At 47.7% G+C, this 12,659-nt stretch overlaps 10 protein-coding genes across 10 annotated transcripts; 5 read left to right on the top strand and 5 right to left on the bottom strand.

Moving 5' to 3' along the window:
* Positions 1 to 54: 54 nt before the first annotated feature.
* On the top strand, positions 55 to 462 carry KL911_004964 (uncharacterized protein; the record flags this gene model as incomplete). The annotated part of the gene is made up of 1 exon (XM_043200313.1): positions 55 to 462. One exon carries the CDS (start codon positions 55 to 57, stop codon positions 460 to 462), a length of 408 nt encoding a protein of 135 aa, XP_043052323.1.
* Positions 463 to 496: 34 nt separating this feature from the next.
* KL911_004963 (uncharacterized protein) lies at positions 497 to 4,759 on the bottom strand (the record flags this gene model as incomplete). The annotated part of the gene is made up of 1 exon (XM_043200312.1): positions 497 to 4,759. One exon carries the CDS (start codon positions 4,757 to 4,759, stop codon positions 497 to 499), a length of 4,263 nt encoding a protein of 1,420 aa, XP_043052322.1.
* A 357-nt stretch (positions 4,760 to 5,116) lies between these two features.
* Positions 5,117 to 5,431, top strand: KL911_004962 (uncharacterized protein; the record flags this gene model as incomplete). Its single annotated transcript, XM_043200311.1, has 1 exon — positions 5,117 to 5,431. One exon carries the CDS (start codon positions 5,117 to 5,119, stop codon positions 5,429 to 5,431), a length of 315 nt encoding a protein of 104 aa, XP_043052321.1.
* Positions 5,432 to 5,436: 5 nt separating this feature from the next.
* On the bottom strand, positions 5,437 to 6,576 carry KL911_004961 (uncharacterized protein; the record flags this gene model as incomplete). The annotated part of the gene is made up of 1 exon (XM_043200310.1): positions 5,437 to 6,576. One exon carries the CDS (start codon positions 6,574 to 6,576, stop codon positions 5,437 to 5,439), a length of 1,140 nt encoding a protein of 379 aa, XP_043052320.1.
* Positions 6,577 to 6,687: 111 nt separating this feature from the next.
* On the top strand, positions 6,688 to 7,427 carry KL911_004960 (uncharacterized protein; the record flags this gene model as incomplete). The annotated part of the gene is made up of 2 exons (XM_043200309.1): positions 6,688 to 6,880; positions 6,943 to 7,427. 2 exons carry the CDS (start codon positions 6,688 to 6,690, stop codon positions 7,425 to 7,427), a joined length of 678 nt encoding a protein of 225 aa, XP_043052319.1.
* Positions 7,428 to 7,441: 14 nt separating this feature from the next.
* KL911_004959 (uncharacterized protein) lies at positions 7,442 to 8,044 on the bottom strand (the record flags this gene model as incomplete). The annotated part of the gene is made up of 1 exon (XM_043200307.1): positions 7,442 to 8,044. The coding sequence occupies one exon, from the start codon at positions 8,042 to 8,044 to the stop codon at positions 7,442 to 7,444; it is 603 nt and encodes a 200-aa protein (XP_043052318.1).
* A 331-nt stretch (positions 8,045 to 8,375) lies between these two features.
* Positions 8,376 to 9,152, top strand: KL911_004958 (uncharacterized protein; the record flags this gene model as incomplete). The annotated part of the gene is made up of 1 exon (XM_043200306.1): positions 8,376 to 9,152. One exon carries the CDS (start codon positions 8,376 to 8,378, stop codon positions 9,150 to 9,152), a length of 777 nt encoding a protein of 258 aa, XP_043052317.1.
* Positions 9,153 to 9,177: 25 nt separating this feature from the next.
* Positions 9,178 to 10,242, bottom strand: KL911_004957 (uncharacterized protein; the record flags this gene model as incomplete). The annotated part of the gene is made up of 1 exon (XM_043200305.1): positions 9,178 to 10,242. The coding sequence occupies one exon, from the start codon at positions 10,240 to 10,242 to the stop codon at positions 9,178 to 9,180; it is 1,065 nt and encodes a 354-aa protein (XP_043052316.1).
* A 61-nt stretch (positions 10,243 to 10,303) lies between these two features.
* KL911_004956 (uncharacterized protein) lies at positions 10,304 to 11,263 on the bottom strand (the record flags this gene model as incomplete). Its single annotated transcript, XM_043200304.1, has 1 exon — positions 10,304 to 11,263. One exon carries the CDS (start codon positions 11,261 to 11,263, stop codon positions 10,304 to 10,306), a length of 960 nt encoding a protein of 319 aa, XP_043052315.1.
* A 610-nt stretch (positions 11,264 to 11,873) lies between these two features.
* Positions 11,874 to 12,632, top strand: KL911_004955 (uncharacterized protein; the record flags this gene model as incomplete). Its single annotated transcript, XM_043200303.1, has 1 exon — positions 11,874 to 12,632. One exon carries the CDS (start codon positions 11,874 to 11,876, stop codon positions 12,630 to 12,632), a length of 759 nt encoding a protein of 252 aa, XP_043052314.1.
* Positions 12,633 to 12,659: the final 27 nt, after the last annotated feature.

Raw genomic sequence — 12,659 nt, 5'->3', positions numbered from 1 at the left:
TAGACTTTTCACTCTTAATTTATTGCTTTCAGGCTGTGCACTCTCAATCTTACCATGCGACAGCCAACTGGGGAGCAGCTTGTTTTCCACCATTCCGTGTTTATGGAGACCTCTAAGATACCTTATGGTAGGGTAACGTCTTATGGTCAGATTGCGCGTCGAATATACCGGCCCCAGAATGCTAGACAGGTGGGAATGTCACTCAAAAACCTCACGACATACACTCGGTTTTTTGACGATCCTGAGTTCCAGAACCTACCCTGGTGGCGGGTTGTGAACTCCCAGGGGATGATTTCCAAACGAGAACGGGCAGATGCAGTTACAGAGCAGGCAGACCTCTTAAGAAGAGAGGGTGTGATAGTTTCTGAGCGTGGTGGTGAATATTTCATAGATCTCAACGAGTTCGGCTGGTTCGAGGATGCCAGCGACGACGGCGAAAGTGGCTACGAGAGTGACTATTAGAGTTCCTGGTATTCAACTAAATACAAATAATATATCATTTAACCTCAATTTTCGCATCAGCTCGGCGCTGATGGTGCTTTCTGGGTATATTTTTGGAGCCGTCTCTTTGACTACTGTCTTTAGAGTTGGAGGACTTGCGACTGTTTCGGCGATTCTGACGCGGCCTATCCGCCTCCTGAGCCCGCTGGAGCTCTCGTTGGACTCGCTCGCTTTCCTGGGCCCACCATTGCTCAAATCGCTCCTCGTTTTGTATATCTTCGAATGATCTCACCGGCTGAGGGTTCTGCTTCTCCTGAAGCATCTTCTCCTCCAACAAAACGCTCTCAAAAGACGGCACAGATGCAAGAACAGCAGTATGGTTCACCAGGGTGTAAGGCTTTGAAGGAGTATCCGGAGAAGAAGTCCCCCATACATTAGCATTGTTCATGATACTGAAGCCTGTAGGCGAAGACTGTTGCTGCTTGCCTCTCTTGATCCGTTCCCTTTGCGATAGACGAGGCATACTTTTCGAGCTTGCCTTGACAACAGGAGGAACAGGGTTGTTGAGTTTGAACCCAGGATTTCCAGGAGAACCGTAAGATTCGGCTAGCGTTAAGAAACTTCCCGCACTGGTGTTTGGGGTATCCTGGTGAATGGTGACTGATGCTTGGCCTGAACTGTTTGGCGACGCTGGCGGAGGCGAAGCCTTTTTCGGATTGCTGATGGACCCGCTTTTCTGCATAGGAATCGGACTCGATACAGAGAAGCTGGACCTTGCAGACGACTTCCTGCTTGCCACCAAAACAAGATCATGATCTGCGTCATCATCGGCGATGGCATTTTCATCTAGTTCTTCAGTGCTTTGCGAAACAATTCTTTGAGAATAAAGAGCCTTGGACAAAGTGCGCGGTTTCACCGTTGCACCGGGAACGTTGGCCTTATTTTCCTCAATACGTCTTGCAGAAGACCGTCTTCTGCGCTCCGCCGAACTTATCTTTGGCACTGGTGCCTGGTCCTCGAATACAGGTGTAAACACATCCCAAAGCAAAGGATGAATAAAGTGTGCATTATAACTGTCCATGTCATCAATCATCTCGCGAATAAGCTCCGGATGGTCTTGCAGATAGAGAACAGGTGCCTCACGGTGGTGGTTTTTGAGGGTTGCAAACCATTTCAAAGCATCATTGACGGTATTTAAAAATGCATTATCTTCTTCTTCAACCATCTCACCAAACCATGGGTCAAGTAAAAGAACATCCAAGTTGTTGTAGATGAACCACAAGCAGTTAGCAAACAGTTTGTAGGCCTTCATGTTGTATGAGTGGCGGAGAAGGTGTTGCACATTGTCCAAGCTAATGAAATCCTTTATCAACAGTTGGCAAATATCACTCAGCTCCGCCAAAATGAGCTGCTCAGCAGCATCCATAACATCAAGTGCGAAGTTAATAAACGACGTGACGTCGACAATTTGTTCCACATCATTGAATAACTCATCATATTCCACGCCGTAAAGATACTTGACAATCACCCCAAACACAATCGAGTTGATGTCAGGTAACGATGCAAAGTCTGAATTCCACCTGCTGGAGAACAGCGTCTCAAAATACGCACTTCTGGCAACTACCAGCGGCTTGAAAACAGTGACAGTGGCGTCTTGCAATTTAATCAAACATTCACCTCGCAAATTCTCCAAATCGCTGCGTAATGAGTTTGTACATTCAACACGGCCCATAGGAGAAACAATACGTAGCATTTTGGATATATTCTCAAAAGCTGTCTTGCTCTCCTGCAGGTGCTTGGGAGTTTTTCCCAGCGGATAGTCTGTCCACACATCGACGAGCTGGTCAGTGTATAAAAAGTGTAGGACCACCAGCACCGAACACAGGGTCACCTTCCCGGAGCATTTCAGTTTTCCTGCGGTACTGGTCAGTATAACCCCATTACGTTCCAAAGTGCCATTTTGATTAATCAAGATCCGGAGAACCTCGCTTCGCAACTCCAGAACTTCTCGGTGCACGTCTATATCGACACCGTCAACAGACACCGTGTAATCGTAGTGTTTTCCTTTGGCAAGATCCTTCATGGTCAACCAATAGTCAATGTTGTCCGATTTCAGAATCTCGCGAACAACGCCATCATCGTTGATACTCGCGACCGTATCAATGCTCTCCTTCTCGTGTGTCCACCTGGAGTCTTTGAAATTGGCGATCACGTCATGTGATGCCGCTTTCGAATCCTCTTCAACGACTTGGTGCCTGAAAAAAGTCTCTTCTTCTCCAACCTCTAAAGCTTTCGTTTTATACACAAAGTTGATTTTGAAGCTGGTATCCAATGACATATACGATTCGTCCACCTTGTTGACTATGGCCCGACGTTGAACAGGTCTATCATCCTGGATTTCGCTCAACGGCGACAGCCTATAGAAATCCTGTAGAATAGACGACTTCGCTAGTCTATGAGGAATGAGATCAGTATCATCCCGGATAAAGGCAAACCTGGAAAACAGAGGATCAGAAACCACCCTGACAACCTTATTGAGACCCACGATCTTGGAAAACTTGAACTTCTTTGAGATGTAGCCGTGCGACGACTTGGAGTCTTTCACGATAGCACGCTTGATACGTTTATATGCGGAGCCGTCCTGCACAGAGATGATTATAGAGCCATCATTGCCCATGTCGACGTCTGTGCATCGCAAGTGTTCTTTTGAGGCCTTCCAGATGGTAGTAAAACGCACACTTTTTTGGAACAAAGCATTATCTAGGCTTTTCACATCCATATTGAGCTGCATGATATCTCCGTTATCGAGCAAAAGAAGACACGAATCGCATCCTTTCTGCGCCACCATTTTAGAGATTGACTTCCTCTGCGAAAGAACACGCGGACGGAAAGTGTTGAAAGACTCCGAGTCGATTTTGTTGAGCAGCGGTGGTATCACTTTCGAATGGAAACCGTTGAGATAAAAGTGCAGCTCGTTGCTATTGGTCAGAACAACCGTGAAACTGTCTGCAGCATAAACAATCCTAATGTCTCCATAGGTGAAAGCCAATTTTCTTGGGTAGATTTGGATTAGACCAACGCCATTTCTGCCAGGTACTTTGTTTAAATTTCCCGAAGGACTGAACCCAAATTGGCCAACGTTCAAACCCCAAAGATAAATCTCGCTTTTTGTATAAACCAAGGAATGGAATTTCGAGCAACTGACTCCGAGAATCTGGGAATTAGTCTGCTTCTTCAGGTCTCCAGTGTTGACCAGCTTTGGAATGGACACACAGGCTTCTGTTTGATGAGGAAGCAAGTCAACTTGATAGCCCAACTGACCGTATGAGTTCAAACCCCAAGTATACACGTTGCCGTCCGCAGTCAAACATATTGAATGATCATTGCTCACATCTGCAAACAAGATTCGCTCCTTTTCAAACGCAGGAATTCCAACAAAAGCGTCTTGCGGCTGTCCATTTCCCAACCCCAAACGACCGCGGGTGCCCAGTCCCTTGACAAATATATTGGCTTGAGGCTCTGTAGTAAGAACAATTGAATGGTGTTTGGACATTTTGACGTCTCGAATCCTCGGAAATGAAATTCTCTCTGAAAGGCTCGAGTACGTTTCCCTGTCACCATATTTGTACTTGAGTCTCCTCATGTCCACAAGCACCAAATGATCTGTGTTTTCACCGACATCCTTCAGAGAGTCAATCATCACAATATTCGACCCTCCCCTGCTAAGCTGAAATGATCTCGGAGTGTTGTTTGCTCTAAACGACTGATGTCCCGTAAACCTTTTCTCAAGATTGATCTCCCTAGTGCCACATCTGGCTTCTTCCACAGTCATTTTGGGCTTAGGCAGTTGCAGTCTGCCAATACTTTCAGGCACCCACTTCAGTTTCCAGATGTCGATTTCGCTACTCATAAGGTCTAAGGGTGTGAATCCTTCGCGGTCTTTTGCTTGAAGCAAACTCTGCTTGGTAGAAATGAGGATTTGAGCAATGATGAAGTTCTTGTAGAAAATCGCATAGTGCAGGCAATTCCAGTGGTTTTCGAGGTCTGTAATGGATATGTTTAGGTTGGGGTTTTTCAAAAGTTTCTCCAGTAAATATCTTTTGTTTGCCAAGCAAACGACATGTAGTAAGGCTCTCCCGTATATATCACGCTTTTCTAAGTCTTTTTTGGGAAGAGTACTCAAAGAATTAATGAATCTTTTTGGCAGAATGTGTGTGTCTCGATTGATTAAAGAGGGCTCAGGAGAAGGTGAGCTTCCTTCCCGAGCAGATTTACCAGCTGCGGCAGTGAACTGGACGTTAGGGGGACGGGCACACATGCAAACACCAATACTTACCTTTAAAACATATTGAGGTCGTCCTTGCACACAAATATAGTAGTTAATATAAGAATGGTAAGTTGCTCAAGAGACACACACGAGTTAAAGAAATTGATAACCCATGTGTAATATTTTATTGCATCTAAAGCTAACATCCGTACACCACAAATAGACCAACGCGGTTGCGGAGAGAATTGTCTCAATCCAGCGTCACAGTACTCCGGTAAGGACGCCCCATAGTGCTGAAACAATGAACAAGCAAATCAGTGTTTTCGGTAATGGTAGTCTGAGAAAACGTATCTCACCTTCATGGCCGTTCAATGCGTACGAGTCGCGCGGGCTGAAAAATATTTTACTATGTCGTTTTTCCTAAATCAGCCCCAGCTCAGCGGCCTGGAGGTGAATCCTGAGCGCATGAGGCTGGCTGAGCTTCACTATGATGCCATGAACACGACACTGAATACTATAAAGAAAGAATGCCTGATCAAGTGCGTTCCGGACGAGTATGGCGAGGCAGAACTAAATAAGGGTGAATCGTCTTGTACAGACCGGTGCGTAGCGAAGTTCATGCAAGCGAACCGGATCCTCGGGGAATTTGCGCAAGCTGTGAGATTCAACGAGAAAGACCTACGACATTACGAAGAAATCAAGCGGAAATTGGTCAAAGATTAGCGACTCTATGCAGTGCTCATATCCCGCATTTCGATGCTAGTGTCATCGAACAGCACGTCGTCGTCCACATCGAGATCGTCTTCGATGAGAAAGCTGTTGTCTGTGACCAACGGATCTTCCTTTATCGGGTCGAACAGATCTAATTGATCGTAAGACCATCGGCAGAATTTATTGTTAATCGCGAGTTTTCCGGCAAGCTTTGCCGAGTAGAATGCGGCGATTGCAAGCGAGCACCCAAAGGTGAGATCGAAGAAATAGTGGTGCGTCAGGTACATTGTACTGAACCATAACCAGCACACATATACACACCACAAGGGTGCGAATCGGGGGAATAGATAGCATAGCCAAAGAGCGTCCAAGCTCGCGCAAGCAGAGTGCAGAGATGGCAACGCACCAAAGATTAATGGCGAATTTGTGAATGCGGAGGTATACATGTCTATCCCCAGAATTTTGTCAATCCTTGCGAGCCCTCCAGGGCTTCCTTTCATCGAATAATTGGCTTTCTCCAGTCCATGCAACACTTTATACCATGGAGGAGCACACGCAAACAAAAGGTTCTGGATTATAACTCCGACCAGGTTCATGTACCCGAAGGTGAACGAGTACAGCCTGAGTGTTTTGGGTGGTGCGAACAAGAAGATCAAGGCAGCAACCACGAACGGTAATGAGAAATGTAAAATTCCGTAGGGAATCCAAGCCAGCACGTCTAAAAATGTGGAAATGTAGGATGCAAGTAGCTGGGATAGGTTCTCGCCGTAAAGGATTGTTTCCATGCCCGGTAGCACTTTCACCGTAATTGGTGGCCGAAGTTGCAGCGGGATGAATTTTGAAGAGAAAAAAAGGGCCACCCAGCCGAGAACAGGTAGAGCGTAGTTGAAGAACTGGGACGTGATGGGCACTATCACCAGAACTAGAAGGACCGCCGGGATGGCAAGCTTGACCACAGCCGGAACCGGAATAAGATAGAGCACAAATGCAAACACTATGAATATGATGGCATAATGGATGTATTGGATGGGATTCTTCTCTGACTCACGAATGGCCTTGAAGGTGACCATTGGATTCCAGTCATGATTCAGCAATGTGAGTGTACTCCCGGATTCTCTGGACCTACGGTATTCTTGTATAAGTTTGTACAAGACCATGGCCAGGATACTTTGGAATTCACGGAACAAGTAAAATAAACAAATTATCGTCCCGTCGGCAGGTCTGGAGATAAATTACCCTTCTAAAAAGATGACACCACAAATAACTTCATGAATTTAGACTTGAAAGAGGAACCAGGGGAGAGCAACCCGATCATCTGTAAGTATCGGGCACAGCAATACACTAACATGCAGTTGCACCAAAAACTTACCAGTACGAAAAGTTCCAACTGGATGTCTCTGATCTCGAACGAGACCCTATTGCGCAATTTACCAAATGGTTTAAAGAAGCCAGTGAGGGTGGGTCCACAGACCCGATTCCAGAGTCTGCCGTTCTGTCGACTGCTCAGCTGCCTTCCGGCAGAGTTTCGTCTCGCGTGGTGCTCTTCAAGGAGCTAGACCACCGGGGTTTCATTATCTACTCCAACTTCGACACCTCCAAGAAAAACAAGGATATACGCAGCAATCCGCACGCAGCTCTCAATTTCTTCTGGAAGGACCTGCAAAGACAAGTGCGTGTTGAGGGCATCGTGGAATTTGTCGATTACGAAACGTCTTCCCGGTATTTCAACACTCGTCCTAGAGGCTCAAAAATCGGCGCACATGCATCGCCTCAATCATCTGTGCTCAAGGATAGAGATGAGCTGGAGGAAAAATACAAGGAGGCCGAGCAAAAGTTCTCCGCTGCTAAGGACGAGGAGATCCCTTGTCCTCCCAAATGGGGTGGGATTAGAATTGTTCCGCTGGAAATTGAGTTCTGGCAAGGCAGAAAGAGCAGACTACACGATAGATTTACCTACACCCGCTCCTCTCCAAATGAGCCTTGGGAGCTTTCGAGACTAGCACCTTAATAAATTTAAATCGTCTATTTAGAGAGTTTCTCCGTGGCTGTAGCAAATTCCTGTCCCTGGATGCGAGCGATCTTGAGTTCGAGCTCCGATGGAGTTCTAGATCCGTCGGGACCAGCAATGGTACCGGCACCCCAAGCGGAACCACCATGGACTTCGCTCAGGTTGGTGAGCTCACCAAATGCCTTGGCGTAGCCCAATGGCACGTAGATCATACCATGGTGGGCAAAGGTGGACAAGGCGTTGACTGCTGTGACCTCGTTACCTCCACCGGTACCGGTAGAGACGAAGACACCAGCAGTCTTGTGGTACAGAGCACCGGTAGCCCACAGTCTACCAGTAGCATCAATGAAAGCCTTCAGTTGAGCTGGGAAGTTACCGTATCTGGTTGGAATACCGAAGATGATACCATCGTACTCCTTCAGAGCATCGACGGTGGCGATTGGGAAGTCTGGTCTCTCAGGAGCGTGGAGCACCTTGAGGAGTTCAGGACTCAGAGTTTCTGGAACCTGCATGATGTCGGCGGTGGAGCCAGCGGCCTCGACACCCTTGGCAACCTCCTTAGCGAGAGTGGCAATGTGGTGGTAGAGAGAGTAGATAACGATTGCAATTTTAGCCATGATGAGTTAGTTACTACTGGTTGGAAGATAGGTGAAATGCTGGCCGGCGACTTTATATATTTCTGAGCCCCAGCTGCGCGAAATTTCTGAAAACCGTCTAAGCACCGTGGCCACAAGATCATGTAAGCATTACTAAAATAACGGTAAAATGCACTAGAAATTTCTGTATGGCGTGGTGCACCTTAGTAAGCATTACAAACAATAGGTGATCCAACTAAAAATGGTGGCTGGGGTTACTAAGATTGTCTAAAGAGAGATCGCACCTATACTCGACCTGTTCAGCCATATTTATTTACAATATAACCACAATTTGTGATTGAAATTTTGCACCATGGCCAAGTTTGCGATCATCACGTACTCCACGTACGGCCACGTCACCACGCTGGCCAAAGAAGTTGCCAAGGGTATCCAAGCCGCGGGCGCTGAGGCTGAGGTGTACAGAGTTCCAGAGACTTTACCCAAGGATGTGCTCGAGCTAATTCATGCACCTGAAAAGCCAGACGACATCCCAGAGATCAACGCTGAGGATCTCACCAAGTTCGATGGCTTTGTTTTCGGGTTCCCAACCAGATTCGGTGCGGTTCCTTCGCAAATCACCTCATTGTTTGACGCTGCCGGTTCTTTGTGGGCTACCGGCGCGCTGTACCACAAGCCAGCCGCCTTCTTCACCTCTACCGGCAGTGGTGGAGGCAAGGAGACTACCATCAGAAGCGCGCTGAGCTTCCTGTCTCATCAGGGTATGATCTACGTGCCATTGGGCTACGCCAAGACCTTCCCTGAGATCACCAACGTGGAAGAAATCCAAGGAAGCTCGCCGTGGGGTGCTGGTACTGTTGCTGGTAGCGATGGAAGCAGACAACCCACACCACTCGAGTTGAAGACAGCCTACATACAGGGTCAGGAATTCGCGGAGGTGGCCACCAAACTCACTGCTCCAGCCGAGACTGATGCTACGAAGGAATCTGCAACAGCAGGCGAGACCTCAACTTCTGCTCCTGCTAAAGAACAGAAAGCGACTGCCACCGAGTCCGAAGACACTAAAAAGCCAGAGACCAGCGCATCGGCCGCAAAGTCGAGCGAAAAATCCGGCTGTTGCGTGATCGTTTAGAACATTAATTTAATACAAAATCCTGCTATGTTTTCGCACACACCACTGTCTGCTTACCCACACGTCTGACCTTTGCGTACTTGAGGAGGAATTTATCGGTTTTTATTTTCTTAGTGTTGATTCTTGCCACAAACGGTTCGATCTCCTCCAGCTTCCACTCTTTCTTTAGCTTGAACAGCTCCGAAATGCGCTCGATCGGATTCTCGCTCAAATCCGATTCCGCAAAGTACCTGATGAATCCGTTTTCGGTAATAAAGTTTCCGTCGAGATACTCCAATTTGATGTCCGGATGATAGTTGAATGGCATTGTAAGTTTGAGGTTGAGAGCAAAGTCGTCTTCCTTCATCTTTTCCGCGTTGGTTTTGAGCAGCAAAACGCCGTAGAGTCGCACTACTTTTTCGTTGAGAAATGCCAGTCCCCTGTCTGATTCCCTGGTAAATTTTGCAAGTACCGTTTGCACGATCTCTGGAGGGTACGACTCGTCCTGGCGCTTCTCGACGACGTCTAAAACCCATTGTTTATTAAGCTTCTGCAGCCGCGTCATTATGTTCATCTCGTCGCCGGACTCCACCAGCTCTTCAATAACGGCTCTCAGTATGCTGCTGAGACAATCTCGCACAAGTTCCTCGTGTAGAACGTAGGCATTTCCTTCTAGCTCGACGAGGTTGAGCTCAGGACGCAGACGCGCAAACTCCTCCTCGGACACTGGGGAGTTCTCAAATACGCTCGCCAAGGAGACACGATTCTTGTTTGTCAGCTCTGACAGTTTTGTCAGAATTGAAATTCCGTGTAGATTTATCGTCGGCTCTGTAGTCGCTAAAACGAGCTCATTTGAGAACCTCGCGTATGAGGAGGCAGCACCGTTATGCTCGCTGAGAAGCAGAACACAATTAGAGTGGTTCTTCTGCCGGATCTTGAACGTCTTTGATGCAGTGACTAGCACTGGATAGTCTTTAGTGGTCGCGGACTTTAAACGCAGCTCGGCCTTTTTTTCTATGGCTTGCAAGACCTCAGAGTTCAGTTCAACAAGCTTTAACGACTTGGTGTCCGTTAGCTGCTGATTGGGCTCGAGGACCGAGTAGAGATCCATGCTGACTAAAAAACGCGAACGCGAAAAATATATATACTTATTACAGTTTTTTTAAAGCTACTTATGCCTTTCTGGATTTTTGCTTGACGGATTCGGCTTGGGCAGCCTTCTGAGCCTTGGCAGCCTGTGCTTTCTTGTTGCCAGATCTGTAGGCCTGGACATAGAAACTGATAAAGAGGAATAAGTAAGAGGTCAACAGGAGATATCCGCATGCAGCAGCAGTCTGGGTGCCATAGCAGTCACCCATGGACGGGAGGATACCGCCAAAGAAGTGGTATGCGTAGAAAGAGTAGGTAGCAAAGTAGACAAAAACCAAGTCGACCAAGAACTGAATGATTTGGAATCTGGTAACCCACTCTTTCCACCAGACTTTGATTCCACGGGCCGCGAGGAAGTAGTACCAGTACATCAGGACATGCACTGCCAGGTTCAAAGAGATTGGAACCCATTCGACGGAGGTGTGCCCGACCAGCTGAGTGTAGCAGAGCAGGGCTGTGGCTCCGTGGTGGTAGGTGTGAAGGAATCTCAACGGCTTTCTTCTGAGCACCAAGAAGACGGTATCGATGAGCTCCAAATATTTGGTAAGGTAGTTGAGGTAGTACAAGGTCACGAGCTTGTGGGTGAAAGCGCCTTCAGCACAGATAGACCAGAAAAGTCCGTTAAAATAAATCATCGGGATTAACTGTTCCAAAAGAACGACCAGCAGAATAAAAGAAATGACTGTCAACAGAACGTTGTGGATCTGGAACAGCCAGTTGAGTCTGATGGGCCTGATATTAAGCTTGTTCATTATGAACTGCCCACCAAAAATCACGGCGTAGTAAACAACGATGACAGAGATGGCGTGAATCCAGTTCGACATAAACGTGACATTCTTGACGAATCTGAAGTCCTCTGCGGAATATCCGGCAACCTTGGTGAAGAAGTGGTCGAAGATAGGCCACAGATAGACACCAAACGGTCTCGAAATGGTCGGCTCTGCATATTGGATGTAGGAAGGCAGCTCAAATGGAACTCCCATACTGAAAAACAAAAATTCAGGGTTTTCTATTGGAGGTGTTTATTTTTTTTCATCTCTGTGAAGTGCAGCTAGTCTTCCGGTGCACGTGACTAAGCTCATATGTGGGGATCGCCTGGTATAGTCGAGAAAAAAAAAAAATACGGTTCGGCTCGGCACCTTTTCGGGAGGGTCGGAAGGTTAACCGGTTCATGCACGGCTATTGCAAAATTCCCTTTAATTACCTCACATAAGTGCGCGGCTTGAAACGCTTGGACGCTAACATGCAGCATGGGGCTGAAACCGCGACCGAGAATAGCTCGTAGCCATGAACAGCTGTTCTGGATTCAGGACTCGGATCTGCTCCGGCTGCAAAACCCAGTGACGCTGCTAACAGCGCAGCATTCCTGCTGTTGGTCCGGTTATTAGTGGAGTCCGATATGCCGATATTCAGATTTCCTAAGCCGCACAACGTAGGTCTGATGTCTCGGTAAGGAAAAAAAAGATTGCCGGGATTCAGACGAGGTTATATATACAAGTAAAAAGAACACGGAATTACCCATTTGACATTAGAGGCGATCTTCGGCAAGCAGTACAACATAATTCCTATGGTTTGATGCCTGACAAGACAAACATGAACGCCCTTCCTATACTACCTCCAGCGTCGTCTTTGATTCTGCCCAACCGAAGCTCACACAGTCAGTATCCGGCCACTCCGCCGCTGGTGAGTCTTCCTCCGTTGACAAGGTACCACTACCCGGGTGCTCCAGATCAGAATGCGCTCCCGCCTCTTTTCAAGCTAAGCTTGGATACACCGCTACCTCTGCCAGGGGTATCACCCGTCAATTCCGAGTCTTCGCAACACTCGTCCCAACTTGCCACGCAAGCTCACAGATCACAGCGCAAACGGTCCTCGTCGTCCGGGGCCTCGCAGCCGCGCAAGAAAAGAGAGTGTCCAGTCTGTCACAACTATTTCAGCAACCTGACCACGCACCGCGCGATCCACATCCAAAACTCCAAACCGTTCACCTGCCAGACCTGCTCGCGATCCTTCAAGCGCCTCAACGACCTGCTGCGCCACGAAAAGTGTCATCTGTCGAAGCTTGGCGAATGGGAATTCCGGTGTCCGTTCTTCAACACCGATCCAAAGGACAAGTCAGAGAACTGCCACCACTCGGGCCACTTCACCAGATGCGACACATACAAGAACCATTTGAAGGCTATACATTTCAAATACCCGCCCAACACGCCTAAGAGCGAGCGCTCAAAGGTGAACGGGCTTTGCAGAGAGTGCGGCATGTACTTCAACAACGTGCAGGAGTGGCTTGCAAACCACATCGAGACAAACCAGTGCACCAAGCAGACGCCCGCCAACACGAACCTTACGACATAGTACATTAATAGACACTGTATGGCACCC

Source organism: Ogataea haglerorum, assembly GCF_019207285.1.
Source record: "Ogataea haglerorum isolate 81-453-3 chromosome Unknown 81-453-3_NODE_17_length_200138_cov_96.082680, whole genome shotgun sequence".
Lineage (NCBI taxonomy): Eukaryota > Fungi > Ascomycota > Pichiomycetes > Pichiales > Pichiaceae > Ogataea > Ogataea haglerorum.
This window is presented reverse-complemented; position numbering and strand designations above follow the sequence as displayed.